At 46.5% G+C, this 22,427-nt stretch overlaps 1 protein-coding gene across 1 annotated transcript in view; it reads left to right on the forward strand.

Annotated features, from left to right (window-relative positions):
- The window catches only part of CTNNBL1 (catenin beta like 1), a 47,346-nt gene extending 25,238 nt beyond the window's left edge, over positions 1-22,108 (forward strand). Inside the window, exons 11-16 of the mRNA XM_077187311.1 lie at positions 896-1,077; positions 9,281-9,378; positions 10,423-10,503; positions 16,005-16,142; positions 16,725-16,797; positions 21,857-22,108. Coding sequence (XP_077043426.1) covers positions 896-1,077; positions 9,281-9,378; positions 10,423-10,503; positions 16,005-16,142; positions 16,725-16,797; positions 21,857-21,945 — 661 coding nt within the window. The 3' untranslated portion in view covers positions 21,946-22,108. The remainder of the gene's footprint in view (positions 1-895; positions 1,078-9,280; positions 9,379-10,422; positions 10,504-16,004; positions 16,143-16,724; positions 16,798-21,856) is intronic.
- Positions 22,109-22,427: the final 319 nt, after the last annotated feature.

Genomic DNA, 22,427 nt, shown 5'->3' on the forward strand with positions numbered 1-22,427 from the left:
CTTTGAGGAGCCCTTGCTGATGGACATGGGGTCCTGGTGGCTCAGGAGATTGGCATGTGCTTGGGGTGAAAGGTGGTGAGCCTTGTGACTGTCCTGTCCTGGAGGGAATGTCCTCCTAGGCTGGCCTTTGGGGACACTGGTGGCTTATGTTCACCAAGCTCATGTTAGCTCCTACTGATACTCACTTGGTATGGGCTGTATTATTGAGCAGTTTTTCAGTTCACTTTCAGTTCTCCCCTGGATGGATTATAAATTCCTCTGGTTTGGTTTGTGAGGTACAGGGCAGCTGGAGGTCCTTTTTTGGGCATCCCTGTGTTACTGGTGTGAGTTTCCACCATCAGCATTCTGAACTGGCATTAAAGCAGAACAGCCCAGAGTCTGTCAGCCTCCTTCCATTGTGTGGCTCCTGGTGATGGGATTTCATTGAAACTGACCCAGCTGTGCTCACCAAACTTACTCCTTTATTAAATTAAACTGTTATTAGATTGAAATCCTGATCTTTTTGGAGATAGTATTTGCCTTTTGTATCCAACCCAGCCTCCCCTTCTGTTTTGTGTCACTGTTTGTAAAGGAGTGAGAAAAATATCTTCTTCAGTAGCCAAGAAATAAGAAAATAAAACCATGATAATAAAATACATAAAATGAAATAAAAATAGAAAATAAAAAGAAATAAAAGACATTAAAAAAGTAATAACCAAGACAACATTCTCAGCCACAGTTTTGAAAAGAGTTACTGTTGATACAATGTTTTGGCTCCTAGAAGAGAAATCTTGCTTAGAGCTTGTGTTCAGACTCTTCATCTTGTCCTTGTCGTGTTCCTTTCCTTGTCTCTTTAAAGCAGGGTGCTCCAAAGCTCCTCATGTCTCTGTACAATTTAATTTGCCTCTTTTCACAGAGAGAAGAAGATTTCCCGCAGCAGTGCCCTGAAGGTGCTGGACCATGCCATGATTGGACCAGAGGGCACAGACAACTGTCACAAGTTTGTGGACATCCTTGGGCTGAGAACCATCTTCCCTCTCTTCATGAAATCACCCAAAAAGATAAAGAAAGTTGGAACAACTGAAAAAGAACACGAAGGTAGGTGTGCTTCCAGATCCTTCTTATTGCAATGGAGAATGGACAGCCAGTGTCTGAAAAGTACCTGCAGGGAGGAGGGAAGGGCTCAGCACCCATCTTCACAGCTTTCAGCTCTGGGTGTCCAGCCTGCTGCTCCTGTCACAGCTGGCTGTTGAGGGCACACTTGTCCTGCTTGTTTTGGTATCAGCAGCTCCTGGCAATTCCATTTCATGTGCTGTTAATAAGTTATTTTACTCCTGTAGAGTCTGTTGTTTGAAGCTCTTACTCTGATGCAAAACTCTTTTGAAAAGAGTAATGAGGCAACTACAAATGTCACCTCAAAAGCAGTGTTTTCATGGCTCTGAGCACTGAAGTGTGACTGGATGAACATCAGGCATTGCAGAAATAAACTGCATTGCTTTTGAAGTTACTTTTTTTTCCCCTTTTTATATTTTTAACTCTCTACCCTGGAAAACTGCTTTAACAGAGATCTGCTGTGGAATAAAGCTACTATTGCTGTGGGACCTTACACTGAGCTGAATGGTCAGTCCCTCCTGGTAACACTGCCTTTCCCATTTTGTTGGGAAACAAAATAGACTAGGGAAGAAACTTTAAATACTGCCAGTGATGCTTAAGGTTTTGTGCCAGTTCATTGCTCAGCTCAGTTCTACAGAGGGTGAATATTGTCAAAAGCTGAAGAGGTGTGAGTGGCTCTCACATATGCCTAGGATCCATCCTGAACTCCTGCAGCAAGCCAAGGGAAAGTGGAAGGAAATTGCAAAAACATGGGAGCTTGAAACCCAAATCCCCTGCTTTGGGACTGTCCTGGCAGCTCAGGTGGGACTCAGGTGTTCTCCCAAGGCCAGGAGGGAGGTGCTGTCCCTGCAGAGCTCTCTGAGGCCCTGGCTGGGACTGAGCAGCTCCTTTCTCTGGCAGAGCTGCTGAGCTGGGCACAGCTGCTTGTTCTCCCTCCTGAGGACAAGGAATGGGCAGTGGCATGGCTGGACATGTGTGGCAGTGGCTGCTTTCCTGGCACAGGTGGAGAGCAGGGGCTCACCTGTCAGCCAACCCCAGAGCAATTCACACACCTGCTGACAGTTCTGGTCACTTTATCTGCCTTGTGTTGCTCATCTTGGATGGATAATGGTGAGGGGGAAATTGTGGTCTGGGGTTTATTCAACGGACTTGCTGAGCTAGGTTTGGTTTCTGTAGGTTATGTAATAAAATTGCAGGTTTATGTAATAAAATACACAGTTATGCTTCAATGGATTTAGGAGAAGTTTAGAAATTTTCATTTGCAGTGTGAAAGTGAAGTTTGTTTAATTCTTCTTATTGAGAGAAAGCTGGAATGGGAGGTTCTGGGTAGAGGTCTGAGTCTGTGGCTCATGCCAGTGACTTAATTTTTCAGTTTTGGAAAGTGAGCTAATCTCTGTCTCATCTGCTTCTTCTGGAGACTGCAGTTGATACCTGTGGGCAGTCCTGGCTGCTGTGAAGATTAGTCTGGAAAGCCCTGACAGGGTCAGTTCCTGACTATTTCTGTGATAGCATGAAAAGGCAATCTGGCCTCAGGAGAATAAAGTGATCCATGCAAACAGGCTTTGTATCACATCTCCGTCTCATTATCATGCTAAAGAAATGGAGAACATTAAGATGAGTCCAGAAATCAGTTCTATTAAAATAAACTCTCCCTAAAAGGCTGTGGTAGTAAGTCCAATTTTCTTTGTTTTGCATCAGTGGGCAGGTGAGTTCCTGAATTTCTAACGACAGGAGGTAATAGAGATGTTCAGCAGGGTTCCCTGGGGCCTGTCACGCCGTTGTCCTGACACGGTGTAAGGAGCACAGTGTGTGCTTTACTCTGCTCAGTGTTGCCCCAGCCATGCTCTAGCTGCTCCTGGGGGGACCCTGGCACAGGCTCCTGGGTGCCTCTGGCTTTAAGGGAAATGGTGCAGGTGTGGCACGATGGAACTGGTTCCCTCTGTGCTGTTCTGGTCCTAGGAACATGCTGCTTTTTGCTTATCTCTTTTTTTTTTTATTGATCAAAAGGAACTCTCATGTTCAGTCCGCATCTTTTCTTATAAAAACTTTATCCTGTGTTCAATCTGTTTTAAAAAATTAATTAGAGCAATGTTGTATTAGGAGAGCTTTCATGTGAATGCCAAATGGAGGAAGAGATTCCTTTAAAGGATTCTTTGGAATGGCTTTGCAGCAGTGGCATCAGTATTTCTTTAAAGCAGCTCTGAGGAGCTGGGCTGTGCTTGCCCTCTCTGCATTGCTGCTGGGATGGTGTTGGGCTGGGCACCCCAGGCTGTGCTGTAAAGCACAAAATCCTCAGTGGGCTCTGAAACCTGGGCCCTAATTACAGCTGCCTAAAGGCCAGTCTTGCAAAAATGCTCCAGCACTGGGTGAGGCACCAAACAGCTCTGCTGAAGGGTTTGTCCTGCCTGTCCCTCTGTCCCTTTGTGTGCAGTGGCTGAAGTGGCACCAGGCTGGGGCTCCTGGCACCCACTGTGGCTCCAGGTACTTCACCTCTCCCAGGACATCCAGTGCTCAATTTCCAGAGCACCAAATCTTCTGCATCTGTCTGATGGTTGTAGGAAAATATCCCCTTGTCTTTATTTTATATCAGCGTTGCTATTTACATAAGAGATAGTCTATAAAACCATGTTTGTTTTATTGTCTCTAAGGCGGTATTCTGAATGTGACAAAATAATAAATACCCCAGTGAAAAAAAATCTCAATGTGACTTGCTGAGCTTTTATTTATTGCAGAAATTTATAATCCAAATTAAATTTGATAAAAGTAACTTCTCTGTAATGTATTTCTTCCTTTCTAAATGCTAGCATAAAGGTGTCAGTGCTGGTTAGATACATTTTAAACACTGTCAGTGTTTAAAAATTATTTTACTCTAGGGAGCCTGTGAACAATTTAAATCCAAACTGCACATATTTATGCTTTATGTACACTATGTAATTAGGAAAAAAGAAAGGGAAAATTTCTTAACCATCTTTATGGATGATCTGAGCCTGAAGATTGGGCCTGTGGTGTCTAACTGAGTGCACATTATCTACACTTGAATTTTGCCTGTGTTTGTACAGATCATTATATTAGGATATTAGATTTGGGAGAAAAACTCGTTGGAAGCAATTTCCCTTTTTCTGAGGCAGTGAAGCAACTCAAAGCAGAAATATTTTGCAGCTGAAGACAGAAATGGCTTAGAGTTTTCCTGTGTCTGTGGATTTGCAGTACTCATGTGAGTGCCCAGCTGGGTTGGACAGCCACAAAGAGAACCAGCCTGGCTGTGTAGGAGGTGTTGTGGTTGTGTATTGTGAGCTGGTTGAACGGCAGTGTCCCTTTAATGTCTGTGATTGCAGGGAGTGCACAGAAATCTGCCTCTGGGTGGTTCTTGGCATAAATAGAGGGTAAGATTTTAAATAACACTTGTGTTGTGGCTTTTAAAAAGTGGGAGTTGCTATATAAGCATCTACATTCCAAAAACCTTCCTGCTGCAGAGCTGAGAGTTGGGGTGTCCCCCTGTCCATGAGGGTGCAGCAGCTCTCAGCACAGTCGAGTCACAGCATTGGATGCTGGTTTAAAATTCTTGAACAGTCTCAGTGAGCTAAAAATGGAGAAAACACACAAATTCCTCCTGAATTAGAGAGACTGTAGTGAAGCAATCATAGCTGGCTCGACAGGCTGTATATCCTCTTGCTCTTTCTCAGGATGGTTATTTGCAGCCGAGTTTTGCTCACTTGGAGAGTGTAATGAACTATAAAAGGATGTTTGTCCAATTCATCTTCATTTAAAAGCCTTCTCTTGTCTTAGATGTCGGTTTTACTTAGGAATGCTTAATTTGATAACCTGAGAATTAGTTCAGCTAGTTTCCAAAGGAGAATTCCTATTGCTGGGGTGTTTTGCTTGTTTGCCCTCTATCAATAACAAAGCCTCTTTTGGAGATCCTCAGCTACACCCTCCCTTTAAAAACAACAACAAAACCCATTTCTTAGTAAATATACTCTTAGTCCTTTGTGACATGCACTAAAGGCAGGCAGAGCCCTTGGAATGAATGTCTGCCTTAGAACCAGGTTCCCTGGGCGTGGGGAAGTGAAAAGGCAGCAGCAGAAACATGGCCTGATAAGGAGTTATTGGTATTAACTGAGCACCCTCTGCCAGCCAGCAGAAAATGTTTTTCTTTTGGTGGTCTTGAGGAGTGAGCACCCAGGGAAGGCATCAGTCTGTTTAAGCAGAACTTTATTATGCCAATTTGTTATTTCACCATCACCCTCCGACAGGAACCTGTGATTTGAGTGAGCCATGATGCTGAGAACAGAGTTAAATTTATCTCAATTAAAGTGAGCGTGCTCTGTTGCAAGAACATCAGAAAAATAAACTTTCTCAGTCAATAGAAAGAATTTTCTTTTACATTCAGCTTGATGACTGGATCCAGCTTACCAGGGCTGTTGCATGTGGAGCTTTTCCAACCCTCCCAGGCCCCCCTTCACCCATCCGTAAAATGGGTGTTTCTTGCTTGTTTTCAGTATTTTAAGATAAGATTTTTCTTGGCAAAATGCAGTGATACTTGAGTGGGTTACTCTTCTGAAAGGTAGATTATTAATGCACGTGGCAACAAGTCAGGTTATCCGATGCTACACCACTGGAATGGCATGTCCCAGTGCCACCTGTAATGCTGGCATGGACCAGTGGGCTCATCCAGGTTTCCCTGAAGCAGCCCTGAAGCCACAGAGTTGTGTGCCTAGGAGGGGTAGGACTATCTCAAAGAGCTGGCTTGCTTTTTTTCTAGTATTTTCCTGCTTCTAATTAGAAACTACATTTTATTTTAAGTGTTCTTTACAAGACAGAAGCCTCTTAAATGTGTTCTGCTGGGTTCACCAGATCATCCTGCTTAGCCTCCAATGGGCTGCTGTCCCTGGCATCCAGAACTGCCCACTGTCCCCTTCCTGCAGGATGATGCTTGCCTCCTCTTCCTCACTGTTGAGCTTCCTCCCCTGCCAGGCAGATGTCCATTATAATGAGATATAAAAAGAAAAAAAAAAAAGCAGGGGGTGGGGATAATAAAGGCAGAGGAGTGTAGTGTTACAGCTTGATTTGACAGGACCTCCTGCTGTTGCAGCTGCCAGTGCCAGCCATGGAATAGATTAATCTGTATTCCAACACGCCGAGCTGAAGTCAAGATCGATCTAATTAGGGTGTTTTAAACACTGCTTGCATGCTGAAGTCTCTGTGCCTGTCTGGAGAGGGAAAGGCTCCCAAGAGCTTGAGGTGATGCTGGGCCAAGCAGGACCCTGGTGCTGCTGCAGGAAGCACATGGAATATGATCTCCTGGAGCCAGGGGTGTGTCTGGGATGGTGCCCTGCAGGATTGGGATGATGGGGAGTGGCAGGGCTTGCAGGTGAGCCAGCCCTGGGGCAGCAGCAGTGCTACTGGTTGGTGAGAGAGAAGCCTTCCATCTTCCCCCATCCATGAATTTAGGGGATTTTTGGGATGTTTGCATGAAAAAAGTTGTTCTTGATGTGTAGTAGCTGCCAGCTGGTACCTGTTATTTCTGTGGAGGCACCTTTGTGGTGCTTCAGCACAGCTTGGTTTGGTGTTTGCCTCTCAAAGGAATCACATTTATTCATTCTTTGAAATAGGGCTCTTCTGCAACCTCTGCCTCTGGCCTTGTCTGTGCCCTCCCTGGAAGTGATGCCTTTTGTGCAGGGGATGTGGACTTTGGCTGAGTGTTACATTCCTATGGAGAAGCTCCCAGAATATTCCGTAGCAGGGAGGCTGCCTGTGGCTTCACCCTGGGGCAATGCACAGCTCATGGCCTCTGTCTGCACTGAGATCAAAGCCAGGCAGCTGCAGGTTCTGTGTTCTGGGGACTCAAAACAGCATCAGCTACTCACCATTTCCCAAAGGAGATCCAACCCTGAGTAAATATTGTGATTACAGCTTTTAAAATGTTGCCCATGTGAGATGGAGATTGGATCAGTCCATGGTAAAATGGTGAGACCCCCATCTGTGGGAACCTGCACCCCAAGGTTAGTGTTTCTCCCTTCCCATGGCTGTGCAAACACTTTAATCCACTGAATCATGGACTCAGCCTCTCATTCCATCAAGCTTTGTCCTCATTTTGGTCAGTGTCCTTGCCTGTGAATGTTGGTATTTATTGGGCCAGGACTTGCGTTATCAGGCATAACCTTGATTTTGGGGTGTGACATAAAACACACTAGTGTGTTATTTTTCAGGAAGCTGATAAAAAACCAGTTTAGATAGTTCAGAAATATTTCTGTAAAATATTTCTTTGAACATTTTGACTAGGCAACTGAATATTTCCTGGATTTTCTGCAGTGATATGTTGAAAGAATAACCTTGTTCTCAAAACCTCTGTGTCAGCTCCTTTAGACTTGTCAGTAGTTTTAAAGATTTTATTGATAAAATGGATAAATATCTGCATACAACCACCAAAGCAAAAATGATGGCTAAAATACATTTCCTAGTAAAGGAATATTGGAAAAAAAGCAATGAAGATAGATCATTGGTGAGAATACTGCTACTAAAATGCTGCATCAACACTTCCAAAAAAAGAAGGTTGGGGGAAAAAGTAGTGTGACATACGGAATGCTGACTTATTCCTAAACCAGCAGAGCATATGTTGGCGTATATGGGGAAAAAATCCTTCATTTTCTTGAATGTCGTTTGCCTTAAGAAAATGAAAACTTGCCAGGACTTGAAGGTTTTTACAGTGCTTTTAATGTCAACAGTTAATTTGGTGTAGCTTTTTGTGGAGTAGCAGTTTGTGTGCAGTGGGAGCGTGCTCCGACACCCCCGGAGCCATTGTTCAGCCCCGTGGGGCTGTCGGAATGACGGAGCAGCCACACGGTGCGGCCGCCCGATAAACCTGTTATCTGCCTGCTCCTCCTGCCAGCCACGCTCCCAATCTCCTTGGAACATGAAAAATTGACACCACCTCAGGCAGAAATCTGTTTCGAAAAGGAAGCTCCATTTATAAGCAGCTAATGAAATGGAGGGTGTTGGTGTGCCTGTGCAGCCTCTCCTGGTGCTGCCCTTGTGCAGGATGCAGATAATCCGTGCAGCAGGGAGCACAGGCACCCTGGCCAGGCAGCCTGCATGCCTTCACCATCCAGGGCCCAGGCAGTTGGGAACAGGAGTTCCCAGCAAACACTGGTTCTTTGTGCTGGACTGATCAATCAGGGCTGCTCGTGGCTCTGGGCTGGGCAGTGCTGAGGAAATGCATGGTGACAGCAGTGAGATGGTGATCCCTCTCCTCTGCACACTGTGTTTCCCCCTCTGAAAATGTCAAATCTTGAGGCCTCATTGCTCCCTACCACCATGGCTGAGGAACTGTTTATGGCCATTAATTTTCATTAGTCTTAATCAGCAAGATTACAGTGAGGACATCTTGGAAAAGCTGGGGTGGCTAAACCAGCAGGTCTGTGCTTTATGCAGTCATGCAGGTAGGAAGTTGTACTGACTGGTTTGGAAAGGGAAAGAGATTCAAGCCCTTCTCCTTTGCTTTGCACTGCTGTGCTTGGGCTTGAGGAGAGTGGCTCCTCTCAGAGTGGTGAGACATTGACACAGGTGTCCCCTGTGGGCTTGCAGCCTTGAATTTTACTTGTCTCCTTGGTTTGTGCTGAAAAATATGACCCCCAAGTGCAATTGAGAAGGCTGTAAACATGTTTATTTGGTCGTTTCTGGTTTGTTGTGGCCCATTTATATTCATTGATGGGACTTTCTTTAAATGAAAGTGGTTGGCTTGAGAATTTTTCCACTAGCTTATACCTCTTCAGTCTCTGCAGGAGTGCACTTATTCCCTTTCTCCAGCTCTCATTTCAGTAGCTGTCCCTGCTTTGGTGACTTGAGGGTCATTTGGGTGCTGGTTTTGGCCAGGGCTCCTTTAGGCACAAAAGAGGAGAAAACCAGAGTGAAACTTGTGCACTATGTAAGGTGCTTTAGGTCCCTGAGGCAGAGGAGGAGGAGACCTCACTGGAAGGGCTGGAATGAGGAGCTGTCTCTGCTCCCTGCAGACATGGCTTGTGGCTCTCACTGCTGCTCTCTCTCCTCTCACCATGATGGGAAGGAACCAGGGTTCTGCTTATCAACAGCTACGTGCTGGAGTGTTAATAGTGAATTTAATGGCTTGTTACAGAGGGAAATAAGCTCCTCTTCCTGATCTCAGCCTGCAATTTTCATTTTGTATTTCTAGAACATGTCTGTTCCATCCTGGCTTCCCTTCTGCGAAACCTGAGAGGGCAGCAGAGGACACGGTTACTGAATAAATTCACAGAGAATGACAGTGAGAAGGTGAGTGCTGAATGTGTCTCAGTCTCTGGGCTGCCAGGTTGGGAGGATTCTTGCCCAGGGTGCCTGGTGGGCTCGCTGAGTTACACAAAACCATCCTTGTACCTGCCTGCAGAGACTTCTGCTGTCACAGACCTTTGTTCTCATTCACATTGTATCTACAAACTGCAAAACTGGACATTCAGTGCATGGCCTCCACGTCCCCTGTGCTCTTGTTTTCTGGTGCCCTTGCCTATGGTAGTAGCAATTCTGTCCTGGGTTGTGTCTCTGCTGAAACCTGGCCCTAGAAGACAATCTGCAGTATTACATTGTGCTGGCTCTGAGATCAGGACAGTGTGGAAAGGTTCCAGTGTGTCTGGTGAAGCTCTTTTGCAGAGAGTTTAGCAGTTGCTATGGTACACATTTAATGTTCTCCACTCTTCTCCTAGAATGTTTCATTTTAGCGGTGTTTGCTCTGGGAAATTCTTCCCAAAATATTTACATGGTGGTGGATAGATCAAAGCTTTGCAGAAAAGAAATAGCTTTTGCAAACGAGGGATCCCAAGGGATTTCTAAATTCTGCCACTGGGAAAATACTGGTTCCTTAGCATTCCTCATTAGTGTGTTTTAAAGGTGTTTTTCATAACCTGTTCTACCAATTGTAGATAATTACTAGACAGGATTTCAGCTGCCCTAACACAATTCAGAGGAGAGTGGGAGAGCTGGAACATCCAGCACAGATAGACAAGTCCACTGGGGAAACCAGGAGCCTGGAGGACCACAGCACAGAGAGTGAGCTGGGGACACGTGCCTGTTTGCTGCCATTTATCTGGCACTGATGGGACCGTATTCCCATATAGGATGACATCCAAAAGCCTGCAGCCCCAGCGTGCTCATCCAACCAGCACTTGTACCCTCCTTCTGTAACATGTTCCTTCCCAGGAGGGACAGAGCTGCCTGTTGCTTTGTGAAGGCTGAAGCTGAGAGGAAAACAAAATTGCAGGAAGGATTAAAGATGATTGCATTGCTCTTTTTTCTTGTTTATGTCTCTCTCTTCTGCCCTTGCAGGTTGATCGGCTGATGGAACTGTATTTTAAGTACCTGGATGCAATGCAGGCAGCTGATAAGAAGATTGATGGAGAGAAACATGTATGTATTGCTTAAGTTTTGCCAGGTCATGTCTGTAACACCTCTGCACAGCCATGTCATCTGTACAGGACTTCGGCCCAGCCAGTCACTGTTCTCAGGTGTGCCCTCATACCTGTGCTGTTCCTCTTAATTCCTGTTGCCTCACTTTCCAAGTTCCAGGTAACCTCAGATAAAGTGGGCCAAGAATTTCTCTACAAGTGCTTCTGGCTGTCTCTTAGAGTGAATTTTACTAGAAGTACCTAAGTCTGTCTGTGCTTCAATTTGCCTTCACTTTTACCTGGCTGCAGTCCACTTGGTTTGGCAGATGGAGAGCAGGTGAAATGCAGAGAGACAATTACATGATAATGTGTGAGGCCTCCTACCCTGGTCTGCAGAGTTGTGATCAGCAATGAGAAAGTGCCTGTGTTGATGAGTTGGCTGAGGAGCAGCCAAAGGGCTGTGTGCTCTCTGCACACCAGCAGTGAACGTTTGACTGACACGAGCCTTGGTACCGCACAGCACTTTCTTGGAACTGAGGCTGGAACAGACCTTTTGAAAGGGAACGAGCGGCTGGAGTCAGGAAGCAGCTTGCAGAGCTGTTAGCCAGCTTGGCCAGCTTCCCACAAGATTATCTGTATCAGTGCTGGGGAGGGTGTGAGATTGATTAGCACTGACGGAGAGCAATGGCTGCAGCTGCCGTCACGCACGCCGCGCTCTGCGTGCCACGGGCAGCAGCTCCCCGCCAGGCCCCGACAAACAGCTGCCTGCCCACTGCCAAGGCTGCTTCTCCAGGCACTGCCAAACATTCCGAGGGCAGCGGGGCACTGCTGCTGCTCAAAGAGGCATGGGAGTGAGTGATGAATGGAGCTGCTTTTGCTGCCAGCACTCAGGCTCCATATGGGCAGCAGCAGTGGCACCACTGAGCGGTGGCCTGGAGGAAAACAGCGTTTACCCTTTCCTGCTTTCCTTCCGTGCTCTGTGCTTCCTCCTCAGGACAGGGCGAGAAATTATTTATTCTTTATGTTTTGGTGTTGGGGTGGGAGTTTTAGAACTCAAAAACCAGATAGGATTTTTTCAGTTGAAGCTTGTAATATGTTGGAGCTGCTTGTACAGAGCCCTAAAATACCACATGCAGAGCGAGGGTATGTGCCCTTTATCCAGGAACACCCTGGAGCAGCCTGCAAACATTAACATCTGTAGCAAACAGCCACCACAAAGCAGGAGTGGAGGGAATTTGAGTGTGAAGACAGTTTTGTGGAAGCTTTTCAATTAATAATAACCCATTCATGTCTACTAAATACATAAGAGAAGTAAAACTAAGGAATGTCAAATTCTCCTCCTGTATCCAAAATAAATGGACCTCAATCCTTTACCTTCTGTTAGAACTAATAATAGGATTTGGCGGAAGCATCTCATGGGTGCAACATATTGACCACAACATGTATAAAATATGATATTCAAGTTCATTCCTAGCTTGGAACACTTTTGGAGAATTATTGTTTTATTTTGTAGCATCATCAGATGGTCAGTGGGACATGGTCTCCTGGGATCTGAAGTTGCTCAAGTGTTTTCCCCTCACAGAAACAGGCAAAAGCCATCATTCTGTCTGTCACATCATGGCACTGTCTGGCTGTGACAGGATTTATGGGACACTTTAGTGTTCCTTGTTGTGGCACATGAATCACTGAGATGGATTGTATGAACACTTTAGAAATGGTGTTCTGTCACTGGGGGGGGGCTTTTGACCTTTCCCTTGCAGTAGAGGACATAGTACCCCAAAAATCTGGTATACAGATCCTCACCTTTCTCCCTGCCCTATGGAAAAATTATACTTGGTGAGATTTTACAGGTTCAGCCTACACTGACAAGAGTGAGATCTGAGTCTGATGGACAGAGTATCCTGGTGTAAGTCTTGCATTACAAGGAGTGAAAAGCTGCTTACACAAGGAATGACTGAGTGCTTTATCTTTAGTAGTGCAGCTGGCATAAGAAGTTTCTGCTCTTGTACTTCTCCTTTTTATTTCTTTTAGCTTGGCTTATTTTAGTGATTTGGTTTATAGCCCTGCTTTTCAGCCCATGGCAGTGATGGTAGGGGAGTAGTTGAGGGTGGGAGGGAGGGGAGGAGTTTCTGAAGCCAGCTGTTTTGAGGAGGAACAGTTGTAATAATCTGCACCCTGATTTGGACTGTGAAACAGGATAAGGTCATTGAACCTCTTCTTAGTGTTACCCCCTTGTTTGCTTCAGTGGAATCTGTTCAGAAAGGCTCAGAGGTGATAACCTGGTGATTATCCTAATTGCCATGGGAAACCCAGGAGCAAAGTCCATGAGAGCATTGTCTCCAACACCTGATGCCTATCTTAGCACTTTTCCCAGAGTTTTTAGTTAATGAAAATATCTTGTTCTCCTCTCAATTTCTTTAATTATTTCTGTAGGAAATGGTGCAACATCCTGTGGCCTTTACCTCTCTCTAAAATGAGGTATAATTATGGGTGGCAGCAATAGCCTTGATGATCTCTAAAGATGGTAGGAAATGACAAGAGATAGTTTAATATTTTTATAGTTCCACGGAAAATTATGCTCATCAGGTTTATTCAATAAAATATTCTCACCAGACACTTTGTGCTATAATGACTTACAAATTACATGCTAATTGTGGTACAGCTCAGCCACTCCATCCTTGAAAGGAAGAGGTGGAACTCCTAGGATGAGTGTGGTATCCACAGGTGGGGATAACAGGTGGGGATTTGTGTCAACCCATCCTTTCAGTTTGGTGTAGAAAGACTGAATTGTTTGGAGCTGTGCTGAGGGCAGGACATGATGGCTGTGAGTGTGGCTCTTAGCCTGTGGTCTGAAGGCCCTTCCTGAGCATGTCTTGCATCCCTCAGCTCTCCCCAATAATACAGACTGAAAGTAGTAAGGGGAGAGACTCCATCTTTAAAGTGAAAGACACGTTGTGGTGGTTGTTCTGGTGCACAGCTATTTGGAACATGCTCATTTCCGTCCACCTGGATTGGCTGTTCACATGGTGAGGGTGTAAAACCAGGATCCTGGAGGTGTTCTTTGTTGTTGATCAGTATCCTTTTGCTCTGCCCAGCTGTGCAGTGTGTGCTGGAAGGTGAGTGATAGATGAGGAGGGAGGAGGATGCAGAAATCTCCTCCAGTGCCTGTGTGGAGCAATGTGATTTTTGGTACAGCACTGGGACATCCATTGCATCTTTAGGCTTGGAGTCTCTACTTGACACCTCGAGGCCTGTCAGTCCTGCCTCATTAGTGTGAGAGAAGCTCATTTTAGCTTCACAGAAGCCCATCTTATTGCTGTCTTCTCCCATCAGCAAGGGGCATCTCAGCACATATTGCTGGCAGATTAGAAATGGCACCTGAGTGCTCATTTGGAGGTTAGCGACTGACAGCTTTGAAAGAGAGTCCAAGTGGGAAAGGGGCTGCTTGGTACTGTACTGGAGGCAGACTAGCACTGAAAGGGTGGCTGTGGTTTCTTTAAAAAAATAAAAGGACTGTGAAAAGGCACCTTAAAACTGTACTTGTTTTCTAATTCATATCTGCTTAATTTACTGGCACAAAATAATCTCTGCTGAGAGGGGCTGTTGGAGCCGCCTCTGCTGTGTAATCAAGACCGCGGCTGCCTGGATCCAGCTCCTGTGATCGCCGTGCTCGGATCAGAATACAGAGCAGACCTGGCTTTTGTTTCTTGCTCTGGAGATTCAGAGTCCTGGCCTGTGGATGTTTTTCTGCTCAGGAATTTAGCACTGTTGAGCAGAGCAGCCAATGAGCCTGTGTGCAGTGCAGAGTATGAGCAGTGGTACAGGAGTGAGTGTGTTGTCTTTCTTGAGTATTTTTTTAGATAATTCAGTCAGTGTTCAGCTCTCTCACTAGCCAGACTCATCATTGTTCAGCTTTAGAGACCAGATTTGAGCCATTTGGCATGGATTTAGGGTGAGGGAAGTCACTCTCTGCACAAAATTAGATTTTTCTATTTACTGGCAAGAGCTCACATGCAGGCTTTGCCCAGTCATGCCTGTGCCTATGATTTTGAGAACCTGGAGTAAATGACAGTCATGCATGTGTTGGAGTCTTCAGGATCTGATGCTAAAGTGTCACATCTGAGTGTAGCCAAAGCAGTTGATGTCACAAACGATTAAGAAGGCACTGCCTTCTAAACTTATTCTTTTACTAGCAGACTGGATTTCTAGGAGGAAAGGAGAAGTATTTCACTACCTAAGCTTTCCTCTTCCTTTCAAGAAGAAGTGAGAAACAGCTGTCTAAGTTGCTCCATCATATTTCTATCCAGGGAGCATCCATTGCTCCCCCCCTCTGGGGACAGTTGCACAGGGCTCATTTTCCTTCTTACACCTAAGCCCCTCAGCTCACCACTAGGTGCAAGGGCTTGGCTTGGCAGAACAGCAAAATTTGGCGTCCTCAGTCAGCTTTGGTGCTGGTGACTGGGTTCCTGGAGCGCATGCACCTGAGGAGGCGCGTCCTGCGGAGCATTGCGGGTGCGCAGCGCTCGCAGGTGATGGCTCTAATGAGGAAATATTGCTCTGGTGGTGTGCGCCCACCTGCCAATGGCTGCAGAATAAATCACAGAGCTGCTTCCTTTGTTTAAGAACAAATCCTGAAGAGAAACCCCAAAATGCAGAAGGTGACATGTGACACTGTTGTTTGGGCCTGTCAGCCCCCATGAGGATGGAGCACAGGCACGTCCTGGGGCCAGCTCAGAGAAGGCTGTTCTGAGCTTGCTGCTGGGTGGCTCTTGGCAGTGTTTTGAAGATGAGCTCTCTGGGCATGAGGGATGGAATGGAATGGAGGGATAGAATGGAATGGAATGGCCTCTTTCATTCTTCCTCTGGCCTTCCTCTGGGCAGGTCTCTCTGGTGAAACTCATGTATACAGAAGAAGGATGGATGGTCATCATTCCCATGGGAGTCTTTGGCTAAAAAACCCTGTCCTGGGTCTGCCCTGGCAGCATCCCTTAGAAACAGTGTGAAGAGCCTGGCTGGGCATAGAAAATCTGTCCTTGTGCAGGATTTTCAGATATGTTTTCTCATGTATCAGTCAATCATGAAGCTAGAAGCCTGATAGCTCTTAGAGTGTGCTGGAGTCATGTTCTGCACTGCTGAACAGCACCCTCAGATGGCCAGTAAAAGAGCAGGTTTTGTTCCATTCTGAGAAAGAACTTGTAAATCACGGATACATGGGTCTGTTCCATAGTCACACACTCTCACCCCTCAATGTAGAAATGTGATTTGTATGTTTAAATTAAAATTTTGACTTGCAGATCGACACACTTCATGACCAGCAAAGGCAAAACTTCTTCAAAAGGGAATGAAATGTTTTGTGAATTTAAACGAATTGTTAAAAATACTTTGTCGAGAAATATATGGCTGATAATGTTTGGGGGAACAAAACAATTCTTAAGAAACCACAAATTCCACCAACATTTTGCCACTCCTAATGGGAAGTGCTCTGAGAGAATCCTCACACCTTTCCTTTGTGTGGCTTTACAGGACATGGTGCGTCGAGGAGAGATCATAGATGATGACATGGAAGATGAATTCTATCTCCGTCGTCTGGATGCTGGGCTCTTTGTGCTGCAGCTCATCTGTTACATCATGGCAGAGATCTGTAATGCCAACGTTCCCCAGGTAAAGCTGCCTACAAGGTTGGCAGATCATCTGTGTTTCCATTCATGGTGCAGACTAGGCTCTAAATCTTTGCAAATGCTGTGTTGAGTAATTGTTTCTCTAATTTCCTTTTCGGGAGGAAACCTCCTGTTTATTGCACTTGTCTCCATACAGCTCCATCAGGTTGCAGCAGATAGGGCATTAGTGGGGACAGAAGTTGATTGCTGTCACTAAATTCATATAATCTGTGTGAGCAAGGTCAGGGTTTGAAATGGAAAGGCCATGTTGATGCCATTGCTGGGGGAGCAGGGGGAAGGGACCTGCTCTCAGGAGGTCTCATAAAAGCACAGCTACAGCTTTTCTTGATGTGTGCAAAATACTGCATCTCTGCCTCCTCTGTGAATACATTGGGGTTTGTGAATGCATTCTGTGGCTTCTTATTTCTGTGCTATGTACCTTCCTGGGTGTTTCTGAGCATATGCTGAGGGCTGCCAAGACTGAGTTGGTTTTTGTGGTGTTCAGGTCTCTGTTTATCCCTCAAAGTGGGGCTGTGTATGGACTTCTGTTGAAGATCTCTTTCTTCTCTGTCCTACTCCCCATCAGATTCGTCAGAGAGTCCACCAGATCCTGAACATGAGAGGCAGCTCCATTAAAATTGTTCGACACATCCTGAAGGGTGAGTAGAGATATTTTTGTGCAAGTGTCTCCTTGCTACCAGGGACAGCTTGGTCATGGCTTTGCAGGATGAGCCTTCACATGTAATTCTCCCTGGCTTCTTGAGCATCTCCAGGCAGCAGCTGAGCAGTGTTCTGAGATCCTGGCAGGGCTGGAATCACCCTGATTAGTGGTGTGCTTTGCTTTGCCTCCGAGTTAGGACACTTGCTGTAGCTGCTGTCAGAGAGCAGCACATCACTGCACGCTTCCATCAGCTCCAGCCTGGCTGGAATTCACTGCTGACATTAACGTGAGAGTAAATATTTAAGGGAAGTGTACATGCCTGCTAGAGGGAAGAATAGTGGAGTCTCATCTTTCATTAACATGGCCTTGCACTTTACCATCTGCACCATATTAGTACCCGTGGTGTATTTGTCTTGTTCTTAGTGTCAAATTAATAGGGATTATAGCATTAAAGTATCCTCCATAGCTTTTAAATGTAGCTGTTGTGATTTGCAATCCCAGTTTTAAAGTACTGCTTGTTATTTTTAATGCTCATGGTGAATTAGAGCAATACCTATTTGAGCTGTAGCCCTCCTTTGCAGCCTGCTGTCCTTCAGCAGCAGCAGCCAGTGGAACTGGGGGAGACAAGGGCAGGACTCAGACTCTTCCCATGGCCCCTTGGAGCTAAGAGGCTTAGTGGGAGCAGCAGGGAACTGGAGCTGCCTGGAGAAGATGCTTCCTTATGGAATGTATCTGCTCCAAAGGGGCTGTGTTGTTTTCAGTGTGAGGAGAAGAGTCTATTTTTCTTCTGGAGGGAAGGGAAGCTTGACAGCATTTCTGGGATAGTGGGTTGTATTTCGGTGTTTCTGCTTTCTTGGGGAGCAACAATGTTCTCCTGGGCTTTTCATGCCCCCAGTTCAACAATGGCAGGTACACACAGCTTATTTCCTGCAAAACTTGTCGGTTTTCTCCCTTCTCATATGCAGGAGAAAAGGAATCAGAGGACTGGCTGGTATGACAAAATCAAGAGTGATTTTCTGACAGTGTGAAATTACCTGCAGCTATAGGCAATCTCTTTGGCCCTTGTCTTTAGCAATGAAGTGCAAGTTAATGCCTGCTGGTGAGCAGGGGGGCTGCATACGATGTCTTTTCTGATTTTAATTCTGATACTTGAAAATTCCTGCCTCTAAACTGCCCCTTTCCAACGTGGACTATGGCCATGTCCCTGTTCAGATTCCCACACTTGCCCTGGGCTGTGTGTCCCTGGGGGAGTTGTCTGCACACCTTGCTGGATTTGCACATCTCATGGTCACGGCTCTGGGGTGTTGACTTACATACCAAGCTGAATTGGAGGGCAGCTGCATTAAAATTTCATCTGATTCTTTCTTTCCCAGACAGTGACTTGCATTGTGAAACTTTCTCCGTGCTTATATTGGGTGTTGCAAGCTCAGGGTCGTGCTGGCTTGGGTGCTCCCAGCAGCAGCACGTTCCCTGCCCGAAGGGGCACGTTGGCTTGTTAATAATGCAGGGATGGGTACAGAGTTTGGGCTCTGACTGCAGCTCTCCTCAACTCTTAAACTTGCCAGTTTTAGAGACTTCTAGAGACAATAATCAAAACCTCAGTGATAAATTTCTTAGTGGATGCTTGTGAAGTCCTGCAGTGGGACCTGGGAGGCAGCACTGGGCTCAGCTGCAGTCTGGCTCTGAAATTTGAGCATTTCAGTAGTTACACACCTGTGTCCACAGGCACAGTCAGCACAGATTCACCAGCCTGTAACAGCAGCAGCACCAGGGACATGCACCTGCTTCTCTGAAGGAGTCACTTCCCTGGACACAGCTTCCCAGGGAAGCCAAGGGGTTGGAACAGGGATTTGGGTGTGGTACTCTGCAGTGTGCTGCTGGGATGCAGGGGCAGCAAGGGGCTTCCAAAACTTTACTGGAGTCAACTGCACAAGACTCTATTGCAAGTGACTGAGAGTTCAGGAGCTTGAGCCTTGGCTGGAATGTTTCCAGGCTACTTCCCAACTTGCTCTCAGGACAGATGAGGACTGGTTTATTTTTACTTTTCGTTCAGTGTTTTGCTCTTGTTCAGTTTTTATTTTCTGTTTTTGCATACTAATTAGGTGCTCAGTTTTTAGTTTGATTTTTATGGCCTACATATTCTCCATGTTTCTCTGGCAACCTGACAGCTGATGGATCCCTTGGGGTGGCTCAGAATTACTTACGATGCAAGCAAGGAAGCGAGACTGTTTTCTTATGGTAGAGCTTTCAAGGGGGAGGAGTGGGCAGGGAATAACGGGAGGCTCATTAATGCATTTCTGCAGGCTGACCAGTCCTCCCACACTTCCTTTTTCTGGAAGATCAAGCATTTCTTGCAACAGGACAGTTAGTTTATGCTTTGGAAGAAAACAACTGAGTGGTGTGTACCTTGGCTAGGGAGATGTTTCGGGGATGGCGGCTGGATTGGGGATGGCAGCAGTGTCTGTATCTTGGGGAGGTGCCTGGTCTCCATCTGTCATTGGGAATGGAGTAGGCACAGGCTTCTCTGAAGTGATACTTGGCTCTGGAATGGCAAATCTCCCTGTTCCTCACTGATCCAGAGGGATTAGCCATTGATCCTGGCTACCTCAGGAGCTCTGTCAGAGCTGCTCCTGCTGGGGCCCCCCCTCACACTGGTGTCAGGTGAGCAGGCACACTGGGAGCTGGGCATGTGGAATGTCTGCTGCACATTCCAGCCCAAACCTGTTAGCACAGGTAAACACAAAGGAAGGGTCAGTGTGCTCTGAGGATGGAGCTCAGTCTGGCTCACCGTGCATCCATCTGTGCAGGCTCCAGAGCTTCCAATATCCATTACAGGCCTCAGTATTTCCCAATTGATTTTTACTGTTCTGTAACCATTGTATTTTGTCTAATGAAGCAGAAACCAATCTTGGGCCCTTTCCCTTTGTGTAGCTACAGCAGTGTGTAAGCTCTGGTTAACTGTTGGCAGGAGCAGCTTACATTTGATTTTTTTTTAGCAGTCTCAGTGAAGTGGTGGAATTTTAAATAAAAAAGTAAATACATAAAATCTCAGTTGGAGATTTACTTTTTTAAGCCTGGTTCTGGGGGTTTTATCTGGTGTCTTCAAGCTGCTAATGCTTCAAATGAGCATTAGCAGCTGTCATAACCCAGTAAACATTCTGCCTTAGATTAACAGGGGTTTTAGTCTTACAAAGCCTAGATGTTTAGAAGGAGAAATGCTGAGCTTTTGGACAAGATAAGAAGAATTTGTGTCTTGTTTTTGTTTGGGTGATCTCCTGGTACAAAGGAAGGGCAGTGTCGTTAGTGGCACTCAGTGGCTCCCTGCTCCAGTCCAAGCAGTCTGGCCATCCTTACAGCTGGGGGCAGAGCTGCTGGCTGTGCCAGGCTTGGAAACCATGGCTGTCCCTCACCTGGGCTACTGCAGGTGGGAAGTGTTGCCCTTGGACTGCAATAAACTCCAGCACTCACATCCACTGCCATGTTCCAGAGGCACTTACCCTGATGGGGCTGCTGGGGACAGAGCTGGCTCCTCCACCAGCCCCAGTACTCAGGCTCTGGTACTGCCTCAGGGGACAGGGGAGCCTGAGCTAAGAAGGGGACCCCATCCCTGTGCACTGGGATCATCTCGTGCCTGAGGTTTGGATGCCCAGCCCAGCCCAGGGCCCGCACAGCAGGGCTGAGCTGCCTCTCAGCAATCAGTCCATGCACAGGGAGCTACAAGGAATCCCTCCTTGCAGGAGCTTTCTGCTGCTTTTAAGAGCTGTGGAGAGCAGCTCATACACTGAGAGAAGGTGCCCTGATCTGGTCCCTTTGCTGGGACAGTGGGCAGCTCAGGTTCACCTGGAGCAAACCTCAGTGTTACCACCTGCTCATGTTACAGGTACCAAAGTGGTTTATAAATATTAAAAATATTTTTCCCAGAGGCTTGGTAAAGAACTCTACTGCTTTTACATGGAAAGAGAGAGAGAGAGAGAGTGTGTACACACAGGAGGGAAGACTCCCACATCAGCTAACTTCTGCCTGTCCTCACTGCTTTCAGTGCTCCTATAACAAAGGCTTTGATGGAGCTCAGAGCGTGTAGCTGTGCTAAATGTATAAATATTAAAGCAAACTTTCTGCAGCAACTTACCATTCAGTGCTGAATACAAGCTGTTCTGTTTGTTTGGAAGAAGGGAAAGAATGCAAGCAGGCGGAGGCAGGGAAGTGCTGTCTTAACCATCAGCCTGCTCCCGATTCCTCAGATTTGTTCAGCTCCTTGCTTCTGCAGCTCAGAACTTGCTTTTCATATTTTCTTTTTATACCGTCTTTGAAAATGCAGGTTCTGGTTGCAGGAAGGAGGGAGCTGGTAGGGGATGAGAGCTGCCAGCTCCAAATGAATATCAGGGAGGAGAGCTACAGAAGGAATGTTTAGTTCTGTGGTGTTTGGCCGTGTGCATGGATGGGCAAAATCATGGTCAGGGTCTGGTGTCCTCTGCCTGATGACAAGTGGTTTGGTTTGTAGTTAAATTTGAACTGGTGGCTTTTCTTCTTTGTGGTTAAAAGCACTGGGTAGATGGAGGAATTGGGGTCTCCTAGGCAAAAATCCTCGTTCAGGATGCTTGCACAGCAGGCAGGTTAAACCCAGGACTGAGAATGATTGACAGTTGTCACAGACCACGCCTGACCTTCCCTGCTGACACTCCGTGTCCAAAGGGACCTGGGAAGCCAGTGATTTGCAGTGATTTATGGTACTGTTGACATTTCTTGGGCATAACGCCATGACTCCCATGCCAGGGAATGGGTGCTCCTGGGTGCTGCTGTCTGCTTGTGCCAGAGCAGGGAGTTCTCTGTGTCTGTCTGCCTCAAAAGCTTTACTGAGTGTCAGCAGGTGTTTGTTATGCACAGCTTTAACCCTGGGGATGGGCAGGAAAACCATCAATGCTCCTTGCATTAATTCCCATGTGGCTGTTTGCAGTAGTGTGGGTGTAGATTCCTCTGTGGTGTCTGCAGGAGTTGTGGCCCTTTGTTTGTTGCTGTGGCACTCAAAGCCTGTGTCCCTGTGCTCTCTCTCCCTGCAGAGTACGCAGAGAACATCGGGGACGGGAAGAACCAGGAGTTCCGGGAGAGCGAGCAGAAACGGATCCTGGACCTGCTGGAGAATTTCTGAGGCCCTGGGAGACACCTCTGTGTCTGCCCACAAGGACCTGGCGCCAGGCCTCCCTCCTCCTGCCCCTCCTCCAGCCTCTATTGCACGATCAAAGTGATGTTTCTATGAAACTGCTTCTAAATGGGATTTGGGAGATATTAAAGATAGTTTGCTTTTTTTTTTAGTTGCTGGTTTGTTATTTGAGCAGTGTTCTGTGAGTGGGGCTGCAGCTGCATATCCAGCACAAAGCCAGCACGAGGTTCTCATCTTTTTTATCTTTTTCCCCCTAAATCAAGCTGCCAAGGATCAGTGTGAAACAATACAAATGTATGTGTGGCAGGGAGGGCAGAGAGGAATCCTGTCTGGCTCGGGAGACTGTTGGCAGGTTATTCGAGCCTGATCCATTAATGAAAATGTACAACCCTTGCTCTGATGGGAACCAGGGAGGCTGAGGTGGTGGTGTGTGTCCAGTCCCTTCTTCAGTAGCACACGAGATCCAGGAA

This window comes from Agelaius phoeniceus, chromosome 17, assembly GCF_051311805.1.
Source record: "Agelaius phoeniceus isolate bAgePho1 chromosome 17, bAgePho1.hap1, whole genome shotgun sequence".
Lineage (NCBI taxonomy): Eukaryota > Metazoa > Chordata > Aves > Passeriformes > Icteridae > Agelaius > Agelaius phoeniceus.